This window comes from Dipodomys merriami, unplaced genomic scaffold, assembly GCF_024711535.1.
Source record: "Dipodomys merriami isolate MVZ:Mamm:240054 unplaced genomic scaffold, mDipMer1.0.p SCAF_42, whole genome shotgun sequence".
In the NCBI taxonomy this organism is placed as follows: Eukaryota; Metazoa; Chordata; class Mammalia; order Rodentia; family Heteromyidae; genus Dipodomys; species Dipodomys merriami.
Window position 1 is genome coordinate 6,667,501 of NW_027205826.1, and position 23,972 is coordinate 6,691,472.

The following is a 23,972-nucleotide window of genomic DNA, read 5'->3' on the forward strand; positions in this document are numbered from 1 at the left end:
TCATGTTTTGATCACAATAAAATAACTAGTAATCAGGAACTGTGACCCTTAGTTAAGTGATAATTCAGAGCTATAAAACATATCTTGCTCCAGAAACCAGAGGCTGAGGATGTAGAGTTGAGTAGGCGAGGAATTTATCAACTGGGTAGGTGTGTTGTGTATCACAGGGTTAAAAAAGGAAACATGTCACTACCAAACTCATCTCCAAGAAATTTAAATCTTGACTCCAAAATCAGTTTTTCTATAAGGCTGGTCTAATCCCCAAGCCAACTGTAAAACTATCTCATAGGTAAAACAATAAGAAAACAAAAGTTTATCTTGGAATAATTCTGTACTTCTTGGACTTTATTTATAACCTCCAGTTTTTCTCCAAGTGGGAAAATGCAATCCTGTCATCACAGGAGTGATGGGGTTTCACTGAAGGTGGGCTGTGACGAAGAGATTAATCAAAACTTCATGAAACTAAAACTGTCCAATCTACAGCATTAAGTGGTAGCACATATTAGGTGGTCAATAAACAGTAAGTTAAAAAACAAATGTCAGGACTGGTAAGGTGGCTCAGTGGTAGAGTGCTTGCCTTGCAAGCATGAGGCCCTGGGTTTGATTCCTCAGTACCACATAAACTGAAAAAGCTGGAAGTGGCACTGTGGTTTAAGTGGTAGAGTACTAGCTTTGAGCTAAAGAACTGAGGGACAGCGCCCAGACCAGAGTTCAAACCCTATGATTGACAAAAAAAAAAAAAAAAAAAAGTCACGGATTTGCCTAGTGCATCTAACACATATCTTCTCAATATGGGAGATTTTTCAGAACATTGTTTCCATGATACTATAGTTTTCTCTCATATGCACTGTGCTAACATGTATTATTCATACTTTCTAAAATCAGAACAAAAGTACTTAGAGTTAGCATCATATAAGATCATAATCCTGCCCCAGGTAACAAATCCTCCAATAAATGACCTTTTGGAGAATATATCTACACACACACACACCCCCCACACACACATTTAGCCTAAATGAATAGTCCCCAGATGTATAATAAATATACATTCTATATAACGCATACTCGTTTATGATAAATGTCATAACCAAATAAAATTGTTTTCTTAGTCTTCTTAATGACCCTGGCCTCTCGTGTGTAACCTACATTTAACTGGTAACATTCTAGGCTACTCATACTAACTGCAGTAGGCGGAAGAGCTTGAACTTCAATAAAATGTGCATTAAGTGACTTAGCTAATTTAACTTCATTAATCTTCGCCCCAATAGAACCATCTAAAGCCTTCCGAGCAGCCTATGCTTCATCTACAACATAAACATGCCCCTGTAGGAAGTCAGCACCCACACCATGAGGAAGCCCTCACTACCAAATGATCAAAGAGGGGTAAAGGACAGCATAATTCCCAGGAACAGGCGCTGACTGCATTTACAACTCACTCCATTTCATCATCTGAATCAAAAGTAAGATGAATTTTGAAAAATAAATGTCTCCTCTGATCTTTTTATGGAGGGAGGAAAAAAAGTTACTGATCAAACATATATTGTATTTGTAAAATGCTTTTTATTACATGGCAACCCTTTTGTACAACTACTTAATAATAATTCTTAAAAATAAGTTTTAGAGGAAGTGGCACTGTGGTTCAAGTGGTAGAGTACTTGCCTTGAGCTGAAGAGCTCAAGGACAGCACCTAGGCCCAGAGTTCAACCCCCATGACTACAAAAAAAAAAAAAAAAGAAAAGATTCATTGTTTGAATGGTAACTTATGAAACATTTATGACAAACCAAAGACTTCTTGACTAAAATAAATTTAATTCATTTGTTTCTATATAAGATTAGTAAAAAAAAAAAAGTGGTAATAGCAATTGATGTTCAGAATTTTACTCCATTGGACTGAATTTTTAAGCTCTTTATGTTATCAACAAAATTTCAATATTTAGTCAAATGTTGTTACACCTGAGATTTTTTTATTTACTCATCTTGGTGCAAATTCAGACTGTGCCCTTACCTATGTTAAGCTGTCTGCCACTAACCTATATCCCTAGTTAAGAAATGCAATATTATGTAATATTATGTAATGTTTATGAATCCTGATCTTTGAGCCACTAAAAAATGAAGCTAAATGATAAAGTAACATGATCTGAAAAAAAAGACTTGGTCCATTTTCATCTGGAGTAAACAGGCAATGAAATAAAGAAATGAAAAATCCCAGAGGGGGTATCACACCCAAAGCCGTGCACGTGCTACATACAAAGTGCTCTACTTCTGAGCTATATCCTCAGCCTATGGTTCCATTTTCTGAAGAGTTGCCTTCAGACAAGATGGTCTTAAACCATCCTGTGCTGTCTCTGATCACATGATTAGTGAAACCTTTGTCAAAAGTTGGGCTTCCCTTCTGTCCAGTCCATTGGTAATCCTTACTGTTTTAATAACCTTCTGAAATACTTGGAAGTTCTTTTGTGTGTCAACTACAACCACCTTAAATACTTAAAACATAAATCAAGCATGAAAGGTTGTGTGGATGGTCATCCTCTAATAAAGATGATGAGATGGGAAGCCAGTGTCACTCTCTGGCTGAAGACACAAAGAAAAGACATAATGTGACTGGAACCCCTGTGGCAAATCTCTCTGCTGTCCATAACTTCTTCCTCTTGTCTAAATTGTCTACAGCCAGAATCATGAACATGTAGTCTATGTGCATCAGATACCCTTGTTATACAGAGTAGGAATGAATCAGATAGCACCCAACTCCATGACCGCTAAATTCTCCTCTGTATTTGTCCATTTCACCAATGGAAATTCTATTAACAAATTATAGGATGTTTATAAGAGCCTAAAGCAGGATCACAATGCTCCTCATTTCTAATTCAGTGCTTTCTGTCCTTCTCTAATATCCATAATTAAGTACACATATGTATCTTTTCATAATGTCCCCTTACGGGGCCTTGGAAAGTATTTACCCATGAGATTTCTCTACTACCCTAGCAAGAAAAAGAAAGTCCTGTTTTATTTGATACAACTTGTTTAAAATATTACTACAAAATAATCATCTTTGGGATCAACACTAAATTATCAAACATTTAAAAGCTAATGAGTTTGATAACATTTTTTAATATTTTTATTGTAAGGATACTGTACAGAGGGGTTACGGTTACATGGGTAGGGTAATGAGTACATTTCCTATTGAGCATTGTTACCTCCTCCTTTGTTTTTCTCCTCCTATCCCTTCCCAACTCCCCAACTCCTCCCTCCCCCCTCAATTTTTTTTGTAGTTCTGAGGTTTTCATGAATTTAGGGCCTAGTAATTGTTAGACAAGAATTCTACCATTTGAACCATACTTCTTTTTGCTTTAGTTACTATTTTTTAGTAAGTTTTTGTCTGGGATCAGCCTCAGACCACCAATCCTCTACCTATGCCTTTCACATAGCTGGGATCCCAGGCATATACCACCATGGTCTGGTTCATATTTTAAGGTGAGGTCGTGTTAACTGTTGCCTGGGCTTGCCTTGAACTTCAGTCTTTCTATTCTGCACCTCCAAAGTATCGGATACTATAGGTATGAGTCACCACTTCTGGTTTAGTTTTTTCCCTGCATTTTTGTTTATATCATACATTAGTTTCAGAAAGGGGTTGCATTTTGATGTGTTCATATTTGCATACAACATACCTTGATCAGACTCACACTGTCACTTTCTCATCCACATGCCAATCCAATCTACACATTTTCATATGTGTACACAGAACATTTCGACCATATTCACTATTCTTCACCCTCTCTGCTCCCCGTTTTTTCTAATTATTCTCATACCCAGACAGGATCTGTCATTCACTTGTTAGAAGTATCTGTTCAGTATAAATCACACATGCAAACAAACAGTAAATAGAATACTTACAAAAGTAAGTAAATTTCTTTTGATTTGAATATACTGTGTATGGTTGAACATATGAAGTAGTCCATTGCTGATGATATTCATAAGGACAGGAAAACAGTGCAGCCTCTTGGTGTTGCACACAACTGAAAATCTATAATCCTTAATACAAACCAAGACAAATATAGTAAGTAAGAGTATAAATCTTTGAAGAACAAAGAAAAGGTGCTTTTATAAAGAGCCCAACAGTACCCCTTTTCTGGTGGGTGTCAGGTGACTTTCCTGAGTGTTGGCTTCCTCCTTTCCATGGGTTCTATGGTTTAAATGACATCACAACCAGTGGGGAGTACAGAGTCAATATCTACTAAGTACAATTTTTATAAGTATTCCTCATTGCATATTATTTTGTCCCCATTTTGCTTGTGAGGAAACTTCAATGAAAACTGCTTAAAAGTAGCCCAGACAAAAGTTTACCATGAGCAAACAAAATGCCAATCTTCTAGACAGGAGATAAATATGGAATAGATAAGACATCATGGTACCATTGCCACTGAGGCATTTTCTCACTTCCTAAGACATTGTTTATATTCCACATTTATAAAAACACTCATGTATTCAATCATTGTTACTTAAATACTATCAGAAGTGCTGTGCAATAAATAATAAGATAAACGAAGTAGTTGTCAAACAAAAGAGTTTCTTAAAGTTAGCACTATGTGACTGAATGTTCACCATTTATTATTTTGGCTTTTATTTCTATTACCCTCCTTTTTGTTTTCTTTCCTTCTTAGTAAGAAAGAAAAGGGTGGTTTCATTTAACTGAACTACTCAATTTCACCGGAATGCAAAGTCTCAAGAGTTTCATTCAGGACTGAGATGTGATTTTTTTTGGTGTGTGTGTGTGTGTGTGTGTGTGTGTGTGTGTGTGTGTGTGTGTGTGTGTGTGTGTGTGTGAAAATACTATACAGAGGGGTTACAATAACATGGGCAAAATAATGAGTACATTTCTTATCAAGCATTGTAGCCTCCTCCTTTATTTCCCCTTCCCATCCCTTCCCATCCTCTCCTTGCCCCCCCACCCAATCCTGCTCCCCCCCCACCAAAGTTGTAAAGTTCGTTTTCGACATAATGACTTGTACATCACATTGTTGCAATGGGTCCACCTGTATCCCTGTTTAAACGATTTGTTTTTTCCCTTCCCCTCCACAAATTATACCAACATCAAATACAGTGAAAGCAGGGGTTATACTGTGGGGTAGGGACATACAAAGCAACAAAGAAATAATCTTATAAATGCATTAGAAACAATCACATGAAAGAAAAAAAAACATTTGAATACATATCTTAGGGTTCATCAACTTATCTGACCTTTTCTGCTTGACTCAGACGTATACTAGTTATTGCAGATAAGGGAAACCATGGGACCTATGTTTCTTTGGGCCTGGCTTACTTCATTTAATATAATTTTTTCCAAGTTTTTCCATTTCCTAACAAATGGGACAATGTCATTCTTTCTGATGGAGGCATAGAATTCCATTGTGTATATATACCACATTTTCTTTAGTAGAGTTGCCCATTCATAGGTCTGTATATCTTGTACACTTTCACATTCAATTGTTCGTTCAACTAGAACATGGATAATACATTCTTCTCAGGGATTTGATGTGTGTCTGTATTTCATTTGTGAATATATTTCCTCATTTTAAAATATCATTCTCGAATCAAGAAAATGTGGTGTATATACACAATGGAATTCTATGCCTCCATCAGAAAGAATGACATATCCCCATTTGTTAGGAAATGGAAAGGCTTGGAAAAAATTATATTAAGTGAAGTAAGCCAAGCTCAAAGAAACAAAGGTCCCATGGATTCCCTTATTTGCAATATCTAGTATATGTATGAGTCAAGCAGGAAAGGTCAGATAATGTGATGTTAGGAAAATGAACCCTTAGATATGTATTTAAATGTTTTTTTCATGCATTTGTTTCTAACTCATTTATAAGATTATTTCTTTGTAGCTTTGTATGTCCCTCCCCCACAGTATAACCCCTGCTTTCACTATATTTGATGTCGGTATAATTTGTGGAGGAGATGGGGAAAAACAAGTCGTTTAAGGATACAGGTGGACCCAATGCAACTATGAGAAGTACAAGTTGTCATGTCAAAAACGAACTTTACAACTTTGGTGCAGGGGGGTGTGGGGGGGGTATTGGGTGGGGGGGGCGGAGGGAAGCTGGGAAAGGATGTGAAGGGTAAACAAAGCAGGAGGCTGCAATGCTTGATAAGAAATGTACTCATTATCTTGCCCATGTAATTGTAACCCCTCTGTACAGTATGTTCACAAAAAATAAAAATAAAAATAAAAATAAATAAAAATAAAAATTAAATAAAAAAAGGAAAAAATAAGAGCAAAAAAATAAAAATAAAATAAAATATCATTCTCATAGCTAAATAATAAATAGAAAGCCTTAACTCATAATTTTATTGGAGGATAATTATAAGAATAGATTTTAAGAGTTGGAAAAATAAAATAAAATTTTGCTATGAAAAAACAATCTAATTCAAAACAATCAAAATGTTTTATGCAAAACCTTTAAATATAGGCAATCAAAATGTTTTTCTGACTCAACTGGTTGTATACTAACTAATCTGACTTTCTACAGTGTATAAAACACTTATAATATATCACTATTTTACTGTGTGTATATGTGGTTTCCTTGCCATAAAAACAAATAAAAGATGCAAATGTACCTTTTGTTTTCCAGAAACTATGATGGCTCCATTATAGGAGAGACTTTCAGTGCCATTTCTGTTTTCAAAGTCATCTACTTCCACAAGTATATTTTGTTGCTTTAGTGACTGAATAAAATCTTCAATATTTGAGTCTAGTACAGAATCAACAACAACAGAACACATGAAAACAATAGAATATGTGTTACATCTTTGTAATGAACATCCATATCTCAATTAAAGCTGATGGTCATAGTATCTGCCTACATACTTCTCAACAATAGCAGTGACCCATGAAAGAAAAACCCCATACTACCATTCTCTATTTAGTAAATATTATGCTAGGATCAATTGTTTTTATAATTTTGTTCAGTTTATGTTAACAAATGATCATTAAGACAAGGCAATTTTTTAAATCTTGCCTTAAATAAGCCTGCTCCTCATTTGTTGTTTTCTAGAAAGGCACATTTTTCTTTTTTTTTTGGTGGGGGGCAGGGGAAGGTCCAGTCGTGAGGCCTGAATCTGGGCCTGGGTGCTGTCCCTCAGCTCTTCAGCTCAAGGCTAGCGCTCTACCACTTGAGCCACAGTGCTACTTCTGGCTTTTTTTTTCTTTTTGCTTATGTGGTGCTGAGGAATCAAACCCAGGGCCTCATGCATGCAAGGCAAGCGCTCTACCACTGAGCCACCTTCCCAGCCTGAAAGGCACATTTTTCTTCTCCAAAGATTTTCTTTTTCTGGCTGCTATTTTATTTAGAATTTAAATTTGGTCTTTCTATTTACCTGTGTTATTGATGATCAACAGACTGGTGCAGAAATCCTGAGGAACTTGTCCAGGAGACAGGAAATACAATTCTGTCTTAAATTCCCAGTTCTGGTTATTTTGCACAGACAAAAGTATTAGTTCCACAATCAAAAGGAAAAATGGAATTGCAAGTATGAATAGCCTATAAAATAAATGAAAAATTACCCTATGAGTCAGCGGTAATTTTCCTTTATTCAGGAAGACATTCTGCAACTATTTTGTTAGGTGTCAAATCTAGTGACACCAACCACGATTTTAATATTCTAGTACATGCACTAAAAGATTTTGCTATATAAACATCAAGGTATCAAACTAGGAAAACTATGCTTCCTGAAGAGCAACCATATCTATGTTCCCATTATCAGGAAAAATCACATGCTACATTTATCTGTCCTCTGGCAGCAATTCTAGGTATTGTGTTCTATTCTGTCATTATCTTCTGGTTTGAACCTTTTAAATTCTTTTTTTGGTGGTGCTGGGTTTTAAACTCAGGCTTCATGCTTGCTAGGCAGATGCTTACCACTTGAGTCAAATTGACAGCCCAAGAACCTCTTAATACTGGTTTTCTAATAAATTCCCAATGCTCTGCTACTTACAAGGCCAAAAGTGACTTCCTCTCACGTTTTAGTTTTAAGAATCGGAGCCAAGCTATCGCGTAGACCTGTGTTCTCCAGAGGCGCAGGTCACTCACTGCCTTCCGCATTTGGAGAAGAGAAGGGCAAGCTTGCTCTGTTTCACTTACGCTCTCTGAAGCTCTCGGCATTTCTGAATGTTCAAAATCTATAGCACACACACACATACACACACATACACACACACTGTTTATTAATACCATCCTGAGGGATCCTGTTTTTTTCTTCTTAAAATTATTAAAAGTTACTTTATTCAGATTTTGTTTTTATAACTGGATTCAAAGGAACTACTTAAATAATGTTGTTCAAGACTGATTAAGTTTATACACCACTGTTGCCTTTAATATTTTCTTTTTGGGGCTGGGAAGTTGGCTCAGTGGTAGAGCGCTTGCCTCGCATGCCTGAGGCCCTGGGTTAGATTCCTCAGCACCACATAAGCAAAAAGAAAAAAAAGCCAGAAGTGGCGCTGTGGCTCAAGTGGTAGGGCACTAGCCTTGAGCTGAAGAGATGAGGGACAGTGCTCAGGCCCAGAGTTCAGGCCCCACAACCAGACCAAAAAAATATACATATTTTTTGTAGTCATATAGTTTCCCTTATAGATGGTGACATACATTAAATGGATACTTCTTCATAAAAAATGTTTTGGAATATTTGTGGTTACCAGGCAAACAATATAATAATGTGCAAGTTCTATAAATTTAAGGGAAAATATATTGAATTTTGTAGATATTAAATATAAGAAGAATTCAGAAAATGGTAGTTTTTGTTCAGCTCAGATTTAAAAAAATAATCTCCAATGTATCAATATAAATAAGAGATTTCAAAAAGTCTTGATAGGATAGCCAACCATTATCATCTAAATATTCACCACTAAGGTATCACTAACCTAATATTGTAGGGCAAAAGCTCTAAAAAGCTCTAAAAACCCCTGGCGTATACAAGAACCCTGTATATAGGATTTACAAGTGGAATGAAATGGGTACTACCTAACTGCTATTAGGGATGATATGCTCATCTAGAAAATGGTGACAAGGATTAGTATAGAAATGTGATGCTATAGGAATATGTTAGTGTATTATCTACACATTGTTTAAAGTATTGGGCATAGCAGGAGTTATAGAAATAATAGTTCTTCTATCACCCACAAAATAGACATAGAGACTTAGAATTTTCTCCATTTAGACTTTTTTGTGTTAAAGTAAGTACAATTTTTATTTTAAAAATAAATAGATATGTTCAAATCTCATGCCCATAATGAAGAATTTTCATGTCCTCAAAGTATCCAACACACTATAGAGATTGGAGAAGACTGCTAAAATGGGAAGTGCATAGTTTCCAAGGAGAATGTAAAAGAATCTATGTTTAGCCTTACTGATGATAATAGAAAACAGTAACAACTATCACAAACAGAAAAGCCAAATTTGGAATTAGACACTTTCCTTAGAATTTATTATGCAAAAAAATATTAGAAATAACAATTGACCCATCTATTCCAAAATAAATTTGAAAATTTCTGTGAGTTACACAAATAGTTTTACCTTTTTCAGTAGTGGATTTTCTATCTAGATCCATGAAGACTTCATTCAGAGTTGATATAGAGATGTCACAACTCATTATACCTTGACCAGAATATGCATCTAGATCACTGAGGAGATCTAAGACAATAGACAGAAGTACATACATTGAATAAAACATCAATAGGTAAACCTAGTTAATTAATGCTTGTCAGAAAGACTTTCTACAAATTACTGTGGAATATTACAATAAATAAGACAAAAATCTCATCAGCCTGGTCTTACTATGAAATTACTATATCAGGTTTCTTCAAACTCTTACCTTCATCTTCTCAGATCTTTTTTTAGGGTTAGAAGTATACTAATCCCATATTCACAACAAGACTAGAGGACCATAAAGTTACTGTACTCAGTTTATCCCTAAATCACTCAAGGACATGGAGTAGGGAGTGAGAACCTTGGTTTTCAGGCCTCAAGTGGTATAACTCTAGGCATGTTTATTTATTCTTTCATACTCCCAATGATATTGCACTTCAGTTGTCTGACACAGTAACCTGCTTGGTAATGTAAACTTACCTGGTTTCCTTCCCTCCCCACCTCATCGCTCCATCCCCAGCTGGTGTTTCCAAGAATTCACCAGCAAATAAATTCACCCTCTCAAATCCTCATGTCAAATCCTGCTTCTCAGATATTGCAACCCAAAACAACATTCATATTCACTAAATGACTTAAAAAAATGGTGTGAACATGCATTCCCAAATTTCATTCCATTATAGTCATCTATACATCCATACATCTATACACCCATACAGTCATCTATATATTACCTGGAAACCTACTCGTCCTTTCCAAAGGCAAAGTGTACACAAGCTTCTCTTTGTTTTCTGTTTTTAATTCGGCCTCAGGGATGTGATGCTTAATAAAGGATGTTATTTTTTCTGGATCATATATTTCATTCCTATGTAAACTAATATTTAGGGAAAAAAGACAAGTAGTTACACTTTCTCTGTGACTACCTCACAAGAATTTTTGTTGAATAATTAGCCTCTGAGCACTATCATACTTGGTTTTAGAAAACAACAAAATGAGCAGATAATAACTATCAGTTTGGAAATGGTATCTGTATAAGGATGATCAATAGATTGAAACAACTGTAAATACATACATAATTATTGTATTTAAGCCAATGTACTGAGTAAACAAAGGGAAATGAGAATATCAGACATAAGAGATTTCATGGGAAACACAAAGACTACATCTAACAGGGTCACTATCAAAAATTATTGGTCAGCAGACAAATTTGGCCCACTGAAAAGTTTTGCTTGCCACAGGGTTTTTATAAAATAAAAATTAAAAACTCTTTTAGACTGAACAATCAGTTTCTAGTTTAACAAAGAGTTTTTTTTCACAACTCTTTGCAAGTAGATTTTTCTCCCTGCTGTTATTGGCTTCTGAAAATATTTGCCTTCGAGCTTTTTGAAAAAATGGAAATATAATACTACATATCAACTAAGTGAAGAGTGAGAAGGTAGAAGATCTGGTCTATGAACAGCTACCTGGAAAAGTAGTACAGAAAGTAGCCCTGCTGTAAGCAGATGGTCTAGTTCATAATGTTGACATTTTTGCCCATCATTAGCCTTATTACAGAGTCAAGGAGGCAGGAAAATAGGCAAAGTAGTTGAACAACACTTACCATGAGATCAATACTCGTTCATACTGTCTCATCTTAGTATTTATACCAGTACATACTAATATAGATCTAATCTTCTCCCAAAGTCTTTACCTTAGGTGATATCCAATGCCCCATTTTCTCTTCAAAAAGATGGAAGAGCCTGCACATTTCAGTTTCCCGTGGGACATTATCACCTTTCTATCTGATTAAAAAGAATCACGAGATAGAAGATATTAGGAGTCATTTTGTCTCTCTCCAAAAATATACTGATGAGGAATCAAAGTTCAGAATTCCAAAGAAATGCTCTAGGAGACAAAACTAAATATGCTAATACATCTTTGAAATCAAAATAGATACATTTGGAGCTCATCCAACACCAATCTAATTCAGTATCCTCCACTACTTCCTAAAGAAAGACATCACAAATTACATATGGGTGTATTTTCACCCAGCACTTAAGAATGCTTAGATATTTTTCAAACAGATATATATTAAATAAGATTTTTACATTTAATTAAATGTAGTTCTGATGTGGCCACAACCTAGCACCTGCATGGCAATAAGAAACTGTTCTCTAGCTGTGGAATATAGGCACATCCCGGTACTCACAGTTCTTACCCAAGAGTACGCATCACATCTAAAGCTCTATTGTCATTGTGGTACTGAGATAAAAATAATTACCAGCATGTGAAGGGTAAACCAAAGGAGGAGGGTGCAATGCTTGGTAAGAAATGTACGCATTATCCTGCCCATGTAATTGTAACCCCTCTGTACAGTATGTTCACAAATAAAATAAAATTAAATTAAAAAAAATAATTACCAGCAAGGCTGTCTGCCTCATCCATATACTTGGTACTGAAGAGGATCACGCGATTTGCTTTATGTTCCTTCAGGAAGCTCCACACCTGCTGCCTTGAAAAGGGATCCAGCCCAACAGTTGGTTCATCTAAGATCAAAATCTACAGGGGGTAAAGATACACAAAATATGCCTCTTTTCCATGTTAACTATCTCAGTAATTGACATAATAGGCAATAATCCATAAAACAAACAAACAAATAAATAAATAGCCCATAATTGTGTCCAATATACTTACTCACAGCTAAGCAAAGTGGGTTCCCAGTTGAAACACTGCAATGAAAGCACTACCATTTTAAACACCAGGAGGAATCTGGTACTTGAAAGTGAGGGGTTAAAGGGAAGGGAGCATATAAATGAAGAGGAAAATGGTGGGAAATTCAGTCAAAATATCAATGTATGTCCTACAAAATTAAGGTAAGCGGGGAAGGGGTTGGGTATGGATGGGTGAGAATGTTGAAAGGGGTGATGTTGACCCAGATGCACTGTATTCATAAACTGCTTTGTTGAATGGCAACTCCTTTGTACAGCTACTTAAAGATAATAAAAATGTATTTTTTTAAAGGATGGCTTTCCCTGACAATCTGCTTTTGCTTTCCTCCCCAGGCACAACCTTACTTACTTGAGGATCTCCTAAAATGGCAGTCCCAAAGGTCAGCTTTCTTTTCTGTCCTTCACTTAAATTTTCAACACGATCATCCTGAATAGTGTGCATGTCAAACTCCAATAAAATTTGTTGTACCTGTACCAATATATATATATATGAAACCTAAAGTCCAAAATGACTCATTTTAACAATTGCAACTACCGGGCGCTGGTAGCTCACGCCTGTAATCATAGCTACTGAAGAGGCTGAGATCTGAGGGTCATGGTTCAAAGTCAGCCCAGGCAGGAAAGTCTGTGAGACTCTGATCTCCAATAAGCCACTAGAAAACCGGAAGTGGCACTGTGGCTCACGTGGTAGAGCGCTCGCTTTGAGCTAGCTGAGGGACAGCGCCCACACCCAGAGTTCAAGCCCCACGACCGACAAAGAAAAATAAAAAACAATTCTAACAATGCAATTTAACTTTGATTAAAGTAGTAGATGCTATTGGAGATTCTTTATTGACTAAATTTCATTCATAGCTAGACAGGTAAAGAAGAGATGAGAATTCTATGGCCATGATTAAACTTGGTACACGATTGCCAGTTCATTCATTTGAGCATGCCCACTAACCTCTTGTTCCACTTCCTGTGGATGGATCCCTTTTATTATAGCAAACAGCCTGAGGTTTTCCTTTAAGGTAAGTATGTCAAACTGAACATTATGTTGAAGACAAACACCAGTTCTCTTTCTGATTTCCTCCAAGTCTTGAATTTCAGAGGGATTTTTATTGTAGATAGTGACTGAGCCTAAGAACAGAATAAAAATAACTTAATGTTGGTAAGATGATCATATACTTTATTAATATTTGAACATATTACACAAGAAAATACTGACATACATTCACTTAAAAATCTAAAATGAAGTGGTAGAGTGCTAGCCTTGAGCACAAAGAGACTCAGGGACAGCATTCAGGCCCTGAGTTCAAGCCCCAGGCCTGGCAAAAACAACAACAAAATTAACAACAAACCTATAGGTCTGGGAAGGTGGCTCAGTGGTAGAGTGCTTGCCTTGCTTTCATGAGGCCTGGGTTCGATTCCTCAGCACCACATAAGCAGAAAAGGCTGGAAGTGGCGCTGTGGCTCAAGTGGTAGAGCACTAGCCTTGAGCTGAAGAGCTGAGGGACAGAACCCAGGCCCAGAATTCAGGCCCCACAACCAACAAAAAAAAATCTAAAATGATGATTTCATGATTTGTTAGCAGTTATTAATCATTATTAGCACAAATACGTGTTTATAGTGAAGCACATTTTCTCTGAAATATCACACAATAAAATCAAAGTGATTTTCATGGGAACTGAAGAAATTGGCAATATATTCAAAGTTATTTAGTTCTGGGCAACAAGTTTAGGGAAACCAATGTCTTTCAAGCTATCAGATTAAAAAAATTTTAATGGCAAGTGTATATATGTATATATAAGCTCATTCTTTATCAGGTTGCTTTGAGAGATAACTTTAAACTTACCTTCTGTTGGAACAGATAGTCCAGTAAAGATGTTTAGTAGTGAAGATTTGCCAGCTCCATTGTGACCCAGAATTGCTGTGATTTGGCTTTCATATATATCAAAGAGCAAACCTATTTTTGATACAAGATATTCTAAATAGGAGGGCATTTCACAAGATGGGTCTTAAGCATTGAACAAGACAAATAGGTTTCACAGTGTGCTTATCAAGCATGTCAGTACTTTACATCTTTTCCAACTGCCAAGATAAAATGTAACTAATTTAATAACTAAAATGACGCTAGTGACAGTGAAATGCATTTAATAATTAAAATGATACTGATGCAATGTGGCATGATTAACAGAAGTCTAAAATTGACCAAAATAAATATAAAAATTAGTAAAATGAACTTAAAATTCATCAAAAAGGATGAATTAATATTAACAACTTTTATGTTTGTTATTAAATATAATACACAGTGTTTTCATGGGCTAGAGGGAACTGACAATATCACTACAAAACTGAAATATGTGACTCAATTTCCACATCTACAAAGTGATGGAAATATTATATGATTTTCAAAAACCAAATGAGAGAAAAAAATCCATGAAAATTACTTAGCATAGTTCCCAATACATACTTACACCTCAAAAAATTTTGTGTATTTATAGCTATTATCTTGTCATAATTTTAATTATGTATTGCTTATTAATATGGATTTAATATTCATGGAGGAAAATTAAATATGAACTAAGAACCTTAAAAATATCATCCCTAATAATTCAATTTCCAAAAATTTATCTTTATGAAATAAGGTCTTCAAAAAGATTGCACAAGAAGATTCATTCTAGGGGCTGGGAAGGTGGCTCCGTGGTAGAGTGCTTGTCTTGCATGCATGAGGCCCTGGGTTCCATTCCTCAGCACCACATAAGCAGAAAAAGCTAGAAGTGGCACTGTGACTCAAGTGGTAAAGCGCTAGCCTTAAGCTGAAGAGCTGAGGGACAGCACACAGGCCCAGAGTTCAGGCCCCATGACTGGCAAAAAAAAAAAAAAAGGAAGATTCATTCTAATTCTAGTGGAGTTTTTATGGCAGTAAAAACTTAGAAATAAACTGAAAATCATGCATCATATGTTAGTTGAATGAATCATGCCAGTCATACAAGACAATGGATGTACTCACTTTAGGCTAATGATAAAGGATTTCAAAAGTGTGCTTTTAAAGGTATCCTAGAGTTGGCAGAGACTAGCTGCAGGAGCAGAAAGCCAAGAGAGTACAATTCTAATTCTATCCTTTCCCCCAAGGAGGAACTCTAGCTCTCTCTGATTTCATTTTCCATATATTGTGTTTAGTTCTCAAGACTACTCTATTTTTATTTGTTTATTTATTTATTAATTTTTCTGGTCCTTGGGCTTGAATTCAGGGCCTGGGCTCTGTCCCTGAGCCTTAAGTAGTAGGCTAGCACTCTACTACTTGAGCCACAGCATCACTTCTGGCCTTTTCTGTTTATTTGGTATTGAGGAATTGACCCACTAAGCCACATTCCCAGCCAAGGCTACTGTATTTTTCGGAAAGCATTTCTTTTCCTTCTGAAAGTCATTAGGATTAAAAGCAACAGGACCTCTGTGAAATGTAGACGCTAACTGTAATGTTTTCTTTAAAATTCATTGTAGAAACTGTATCCTTATTTCAGCATTTTCTTATTTCCCTTCTCCTCCCCAAATTAGAAAAATGTATATACAAGATGCAGGACACTGAATCAGATACAGTGAAAACAGGGGTTATACCATGGGGGAAGAACATACAAAAGAATTTTAAAAAATCACATAGTACATTATATATATATATATATACATTAAAAACAACAGCAAAAAAGATAAAACATCTTGGGTAAAATTAAATGTACAAGACACTATGTTGAAAATGAACTTTACAACTTTGTAGGGGGGAAGGAGAGGAGTTAGGAAGGTGTAGAGGGAAGGGGAAAAACAAAGGGTAGGGGAAAAACAAAGGAGGAGGTAACAATGCTCAATAGGAAATGTACTCATTATCTTACTCATATAACTGTAACCCTTCTGTACAGTATCTTTACAATAAAAATATATACAAAAAAGTTAAAAAATAAAATTCATTGTAGAAAACTATACTTTCTAGAACAGTGTTAAAATGTTTGTTTCATTCCAAGTTACAAACTATTCTGTCACAGGAAATTGTGCATTTAATTCACTCACTGTCAATGGTTCTACTGAGACACCTTTTAACTACTATACCAGTATTTTTTAGCCTTATATCCCTTAAACATTATTGGACTATAAGTGTAGATACTCCTTCTTCACAGTAGAAATGTATCATTATGTTTTTATCCTAGTCATACTAAAACACAGAGAATTTTCTTGTTTCATTGTACCGGCCAATTTTGCAAAATAGATCCATTAAATATTGGAAAAGATTTTACAATTTTATTCCCAAAATTTTATTAGCATAAATTAATTTATAATAAATTCTTAATAATTAATAATATCCAGTGGAAGATTAAGATTACTTGCATTCATTTTCATTTCTTTTTTTTTTTTTTTTGGTATATTTTCAACTATCACATGTTGAGCTTTTCTCCTGTTTTGGTAATAAAGTCAATGACAGAATTAAGTCTTTTTCCTTTACCTTTCAATGCTTCCACTTTTCCAGATTTTCCTTTATATTCCTTTTTAACATTTCTGATTCTGAAATGATAAAGATGTTAATTTAGCTGCAACAGAGATAAAGACAGCACAGATAATGTGTTCAGTTTGAGTGATACAAGCAATTGGTCACTTCATGTAAAACGGATGATGTTATAAGCATGTCATGCAGAAAACTTCCTAAACTATCAGCATAAGGTAGATTACACTATGGAGAAAGGGGTTCAGGAAATGAAAACAGCAAATATAAAATAGAAGGGGTGGCACAAGAAGCAAAGCAGACACAAGGTGCCACAAGGTGACAGTGAATGGTGGTAATCAAAACCAGAGAGACTTTTCTTTCAAGTAGCATTTAGGAGAGCTTGCTGGTGAGGGAAGTAGAACTGCTCAAAGGGATGTAGATAAAGGAAGTGGTGCTATGGCTCAAGTGGTAGAGTGCTCGAGTGCAGGGACACTGCCCAAGCCCAGAGTTCAAGCCCCACAAAAGTTGTTTGGCAGGGATGTAGAAAAAGATAAATTCTTCCCCCTTCAATAGTTTTCCCTATTCTCACTCAATCTCTTGCATCTGTGTGGTTCTCGTGTGATTACCTGATGGCTTCTTTTCCCTGTAACTCAGGAGCTACAGGCTCAAAGTAATCATCAGAGGGCTGTTCAGGACTTAGGTTTTCCTCAAGAACATTATTTTTAGTCCTCCAATGTTGGAAACAAAATGATGAATTCAGGAAAAACAATGGAGAATGATGGAGTTCACTTCCATCTAATTAATCAAGAGACAATAAAGTATCCAATCAGTAATGGTATAATGAGAAAATAAGACTCAAAATAATATGGAATGTATTGGTTTTTGTTTGCTTGTTGGCACCCTTGTGCTTTCTATCATGTACTATGTCTTTGAGTGACACTTTTTACTTTAGTTTTTTTTAAATATAGTCTTGCATTTATGCCCTGTCCTGCTAGACTATGACCCTCCTATTATTCACATAACTGAGATGATAAGCATGTATCCTTGCTTCCAACTATTGGTTGAGATGGGATTTTGTGAACTTTTTACCTTGGTCTCATACTATAATTCTCCCAGTCTCCATCTCCAAGTAGCTAGATTACAGGCATGAGACACCACACTCAGCTTGGAATGTTGTGAACTTTTACAATAACACAGGAAAAAAATTCTCCTTCAAAGTGGCTATGAATTCAGAATAAAACAAATGCTACACCATTTTTTAAAAAAAACAGGAACAATTTTAAAGTATGTTCATATTTATCCTAAACACTATTTCTCCACATACTTTTCAATTGCATATCTAAATACAAATATACAGCTTTTAGTATTACCTTTAACTCTACTGGTATGATCTAATATTTACATCTACACACATAACTCTAATTATTTTTATTTGTTATACTAATGCTTGGTGCTTTCACAACTTATTTTCTCAGCTTGGTGTTTATTTTATCCAGTTGAAATCATTTTATTCAAATTTTTATTTATATTTTTTGAAAAGTTCCATTATATTAACTTTTACAATATTATTTCTTTTGAATTTTCATTGTTTACTTCCTTGTCATAAATGTTGTTTCATAACTGAACACATGCTTCATTCCACAGCTGAATTCTGATATCTTTAAAGCACAACTAACACCAATATTCATCAAACTCTTCACTGAAGTAGAAAGGGAGGCATCATTTACCACACATCTTCTATGAACAAAGCCAACTAAAAAAGAGAACTACAAACCTATCTTTTTGATGAACATAGATGAAAAACTTCTCAAAAGAATACTAGACAATTGAATAAACAACTAATCCAAAAAAACATACACTACAATCAAATAGAATCCATCTTCGGAATGCAAGGCTGGTTCAATATATGTAAATCAATAAATATAATGCAGTGCATCAACAGAAGTAAAGACAGGAATCACATTATAATTTTAATAAATGCAGAAAAAATCTGGCAGATCCAACATTCTTTTATGTTAATAGCTCTGGAGAAGCTAGTAATACATGAAATATTCCTTAACATAATAAAGGCAGCTCATTACAAACCTACAGCAGGCATTATACTCAGTAATGAAAAACTAAAACCATTTTCTCTAAAATCAAGATCAAAACAAGGATAACCACTTTCTCCACACCCCTTTAATATAGTACTGGAATTTCTAGCAAGAGTAAAAAGGCAGGAAAAGACAAAAAGGGGATACAAATATGGAAAGAACTAAAAGTCACCCTATTTGCAGTTGACATGATCCTATATTTAAAGGACCCAAGAGATTCCACCCCCAATCTCCTAGAGCTGATAAAAAAACTTTGGCAAAGTAGCAGAATATAAAATATGCCCATAATGGGGGGAGGCTGGGAAGGGATGTGAAGGGTAAACAAAGGAGGAGGCTGCAATGCTTGGTAAGAAATGTATGCATTATCCTGCCCATGTAATTGTAACTCCTCTGTACAGTATGTTCACAAATAAAATAAAATTAAATTAAAAAAAATATGCCCATAATGAGAAGATTGAGACTGAGATCAGGGTAGCAACTCCATATGCAATAGTTCCCCCAAAACAAAATACCTAGAAATCAACTTAAATATGGATGTGAAGGACTTCTACAATGAAAACTATAAATTTTTAAAGATGGAAATCAAAGAAGACTTAAGCAAATGAAAAGAGCTTCTGTGCTCCTAGATTGGAAGAATTAATGTCCTGAAAATACAACTCAAAGCATTCTACAAATTCAATACAATACACAGCAAAATCCCAACATCAGTCCAAAAAAATCAAAGGTCCCCAAATCTCACAAGCAATCCTGCACAGAAAAAAATAATGCTAGAAGTATAACAATTCCAAACACCGAACTATATATAGTGATATAGTAATGAAAGTAGCTTTGTACTGGCACAAAAACAGGTCTGATGACCTATGGAACAGAATAAAAGACCCAGAAATAAATCCACAGACTGACAGCCATCTAATATTTAATAAGGGTGTCAAAAACATAAGCTAAAAGGAAGATAGTCTTTTCAACAAACAGAGCTAGGAAAACTGGATTAACCTCATAAAGAAAACTGAAACTGGCTCACTAATATCAGTTCAAAATGGATCAAAGACCTCAAGGAAAGACTTGACATGAAGCGACTACTACTACTTGGCATAGGGAAGAGTTTTCTAATACAGATCTAAGAGTACAGCAAGTCAAAGAATGAATGGCAAAGTAGGACTGTATCAACTAAAAGTTTCTGCATGGCGGGAGATATAGTTAACAAGCTAAAATTCCTACAGAATGGGAGAGGATCTTTGTTAGCTATATATCAGATAGAGGGCTAATATCTACCATATACAGAGAGCTTCAAAAGCTAAGCCCTCAACAACCCTCTTCATAAATGGACAAAAAAGCTAACTAGAGACTTTTCAGAAGTAAAAACACCCAAAAGATAAATGTAAAAATGGGAGGGAATGTGGCTCAGTGGTAGAGTGCTTGGCTAGCCTGCATGAAGCCCTGGGTTTGATTCCTAAGGACCATATACAGAAAAAACCAGAAGTGTTGCTGTGACTCAAGTGGTAGAGTGCTAGCCTTGAGCAAAAGAAGCTCAGGGACAGTTCCCAGACCCCTTAGTTCAAGATCCAGGACTGGCAAAAAATAAAATAAAATAAATGTAAAAATGCTCAACATATCAGACCATAAAGGAAAAACAACAATGAGATTCCATCTAACAGCCATAATCAAGAATACAAATAATGTGGCCAAAAAAGAATCCTAATACACTGTTGATGGAAACGTATACTAGTATAACCAACTCTTGAAAGCAGTATGGAGGCTCCCAAAACATTAAACATAGAATTGTGCTATGATCCAGCAATTCCACCCCTGGATGTTTAAAAGATTCCAAACTAGGATACAGTAGAGCAACTAGCACAATCACATTCTTTGTAGCATTATCACCATAGCCAAAGTATGGAATTAGCCAGATGTCTCTCAGGGGATGAGTGGGTCAAGAAAATTATATTTATATTGGAATATTACTCAACTATTAGAGAGAATGATATTGGGGAAAAGATCATATTAAGTGAAGTAAGTGAAGCCCAGAGAGACAGAGGATGATGTTTTCTCTCATATGTGCAAGCTAGAATTAATCTATAAATATATAAATATACACTTTAGGGTGGTATCCAAGTGAAAACAACAATGTAATCCTTAGAAAGGCTAACTCATAATCAAACAAAATAAACATCAGGAATGAGGTATTCAAAAATGGGGGGACTGGACCAACAAAAGGGGAGTTTAGGGGGGGTAGTCATAACACCCAAATGCATGTAAGAAAATTGAGGGAAAGGGTGGGGTTGGGAATGATAGAACAAAGTGATGAAAGGGGCGACATTGATCAAGATCCATTATATCCAAATACTACTTTGTTGAAAGATAAAAATTATGTTTTTAAAAAGAATCTCAGATATAAACCCAGAGTCAATGAAATGTACAACTAAGTACAAATTACAGGAATGTATACAGTTAATTCAAAGGAACATATAAGACAACATTAACTGTAGGCAAAATGGCAGGAGTACAAAAAGTAAGAAGTAAGATTGCATGGGAAGAAAAGCATTCTAGTTCTAATCTGGGTGAAAGAATTCTGTGCTTATGTGAAAAATTTGGTTGTATCCAAGAAAAAAATCTAATAATCATAATCAACAAAATTTGTTAATATGACCAATATGTGAAAGAATATTGGCAAGAACTATACTAATCAAACCTGGCAGGGGGAATCTTTCATTTTATCTTGTTCTGATGCAAGTATCCCTTTCAGAGATACTTTAAAATATATCATTATTTATTACATTTTTAAATTAGTATTGTAATATGATTATACTTTTATTATATTGAAATCCTAATAACACTGTTTCTACACCAAAACTTATTTAAGAACATTAAAACTTTAAGTAGAAATACATAATTCACTTGGTCTGAGAAAAGGAATATTTATTCCTTATATATAAAAATACATATTTATATAGCTTTAAGAAAAGCCCATCAATATAATTGGTCACTAAAAAAGTTAGAAAAACATTCACTTTTACTTACATGGTAAGAGTTTGTCAAAGTATAATGCCAATAGCAAGTAAACTACACCATCGAAAACCAGAATAGAGCATTTTGCTATCATTACATAGGACTCTCCTGAAGGGTCAAAAAAATTGACACCATTGAAGTTGTAATCCTGATGAATAATCTAAAATTAAACAAAAATAATAACAGAATTTTAAATTCATAAAGGGTTTAGCAGAATGGCAATAATTAAGCTACTAACCTCCTGTCTCACAAAGCCCTTATTAGCTGTCAGTCTAATACATAAGTAAACAAACCTGTTAAAATATTTCTATTTTATTGTGACAAAGGAATCTTAGTACAAAATGTTGAATTTTTAAAGTACAATGTTCTAAATCTAGAAATTTAAATTCAAATGTTTTCATCAAGTTATTGCAACTAGTGAGTAATTATTTGCTACAACATATGATGTGCAAATGCAAGAAATTATTTGAGTCACTGAAGCACTTAATTAAGAGTTACTACTGAAAATAGATATTTATATTTACAATAATATTTATTTTGTTCTGGAGCCTCTTATACTATCCTCCTTAATCTCCAGCAAAACCCTCTATTGTGAGCTTTGTTACATTTATCTGATTTGTTCAGAGTATGAAATTAAGGTATGGTAAAGTTGAGTGACTAAACTAGACAAAGACAAATCACATAGTGAGGAGAGGCTAAGCTGTGGTCAGAACTTAAAAAACCTAGCAACCTAAGTTAGGTGCCAATGGCTCACAGCTGTAATCCTAACTACTCAGGGGATTGAGTTCTGAGGGTCATGGCTCAAAGCCAAATCAGGAAGGAAAGTCCATGAGACTTTTATCTCCAATTAACCTCTAAGATGGTTAAAATGAAGCTGTGGCTTGAGTGGTAGAGCACTAGCCTTGAGCACAAAAGCTCAAGGACAGGACCCAGGGCCCTGAGTTCAAGCTCAGGCACAAAGGATCCACCTCTACAAGCAATTTTTTAAAAAGAAAAAGGTAAAAAATTCTTGAAGCATCTAGAAAGGTATTCAATTTCATCAGGAGTCGGGAAAGTACAAATTACCAGGACATACATCATTACATATTCATTAGAATGAATAAAATTTGAACAACCAACCAACAATATCATCAAAATTGTCAAAAACTGGAAACGTCATTTATCAATAAGAAAACTGATAGCATATTTATACAGGATAATACTGTGTAGCACTGTATTATAACTTATACAAAACCTTGAAGGACACTTAAAAACACAATTTCGAATGAAAACAGCCAAATTTTCAAAAATACATTTGAATTTTTATATTATTCATATAAATTGAAAAACAGGAAACTAAAAAATCTCATTATTTAGAATCGCAAACTTAGCTGAAAATGAAAAGCAAGGATATAACTATCATAAACCCTTACCTTTTGAAGGATATGTCCTAAAGTTGCTTCAGAGTTAGTGCAATGTCCTTCTTTTTAATCAAGTTCATAAGCTTGGTCTGACTTTATAAAGTATTTGTTAAACTATATATTTATGTTTTAAAAGCTCTTCATATTTGAGTCATAGTTCATCAAGTAAAATGACTTAAAATAAGTTTAAACAACAATTTTAAGAACTAGCAGTGTGCTGCACTGTCTAAAATGAAAATACTAAAATATTTGTATGCAGAAAAACACCTCAAGAAAAATAGATCTCAGAAGTAAAAATATGTAAGTTTTCTTACGAGAAAACAATTATTCCTGCACTGTAATAATAATTTTATATTTAGCAGAAAAATTGCTTAACGCAAATTCTCTTGGTGAGATGGGTTAACTACAAAGTGTCATGAAGTGTTAGTTCTTTTGAAAGTTTATCAATGAGTGAACTAAGCTTTTACCTGACTCATTCCAGAAGTAAAGGCAAAAGGGCTACAAATACTCAGAATCCACTCCAGAGATGAAGGAAGTTGTTTGTACAATGCAGTGAATCCCACACAGCCCCAAAAGAGAGTAATAAGAAACATCATAAAATTGGTAAGGGCAGCTTTCTGCAACAAAACACTCATCAGGAATGATAAGGCTATCTGAAAGAGAAGACATTTAAGCTG

General features: G+C 34.9%; 1 protein-coding gene across 3 annotated transcripts in view; it reads right to left on the reverse strand.

Annotated features, from left to right (window-relative positions):
* Positions 1 to 23,972, reverse strand: part of LOC138807413 (ATP-binding cassette sub-family A member 6-like) — a 60,173-nt gene that overhangs the window by 18,903 nt on the left and 17,298 nt on the right. For all 3 annotated transcript variants that reach the window (XM_069993163.1, XM_069993164.1, XM_069993162.1), the window contains 15 exons: positions 23,763 to 23,948; positions 21,908 to 22,055; positions 17,423 to 17,591; positions 16,818 to 16,876; positions 14,181 to 14,291; positions 13,290 to 13,465; positions 12,696 to 12,815; positions 12,038 to 12,176; positions 11,329 to 11,419; positions 10,373 to 10,512; positions 9,570 to 9,686; positions 7,996 to 8,179; positions 7,378 to 7,541; positions 6,619 to 6,752; positions 3,892 to 4,029 (listed from right to left, as the gene is read on the reverse strand). In XM_069993163.1, the coding sequence (XP_069849264.1) occupies positions 3,892 to 4,029; positions 6,619 to 6,752; positions 7,378 to 7,541; positions 7,996 to 8,179; positions 9,570 to 9,686; positions 10,373 to 10,512; positions 11,329 to 11,419; positions 12,038 to 12,176; positions 12,696 to 12,815; positions 13,290 to 13,465; positions 14,181 to 14,291; positions 16,818 to 16,876; positions 17,423 to 17,591; positions 21,908 to 22,055; positions 23,763 to 23,948 (2,076 nt within the window). The remainder of the gene's footprint in view (positions 1 to 3,891; positions 4,030 to 6,618; positions 6,753 to 7,377; positions 7,542 to 7,995; positions 8,180 to 9,569; positions 9,687 to 10,372; positions 10,513 to 11,328; positions 11,420 to 12,037; positions 12,177 to 12,695; positions 12,816 to 13,289; positions 13,466 to 14,180; positions 14,292 to 16,817; positions 16,877 to 17,422; positions 17,592 to 21,907; positions 22,056 to 23,762; positions 23,949 to 23,972) is intronic.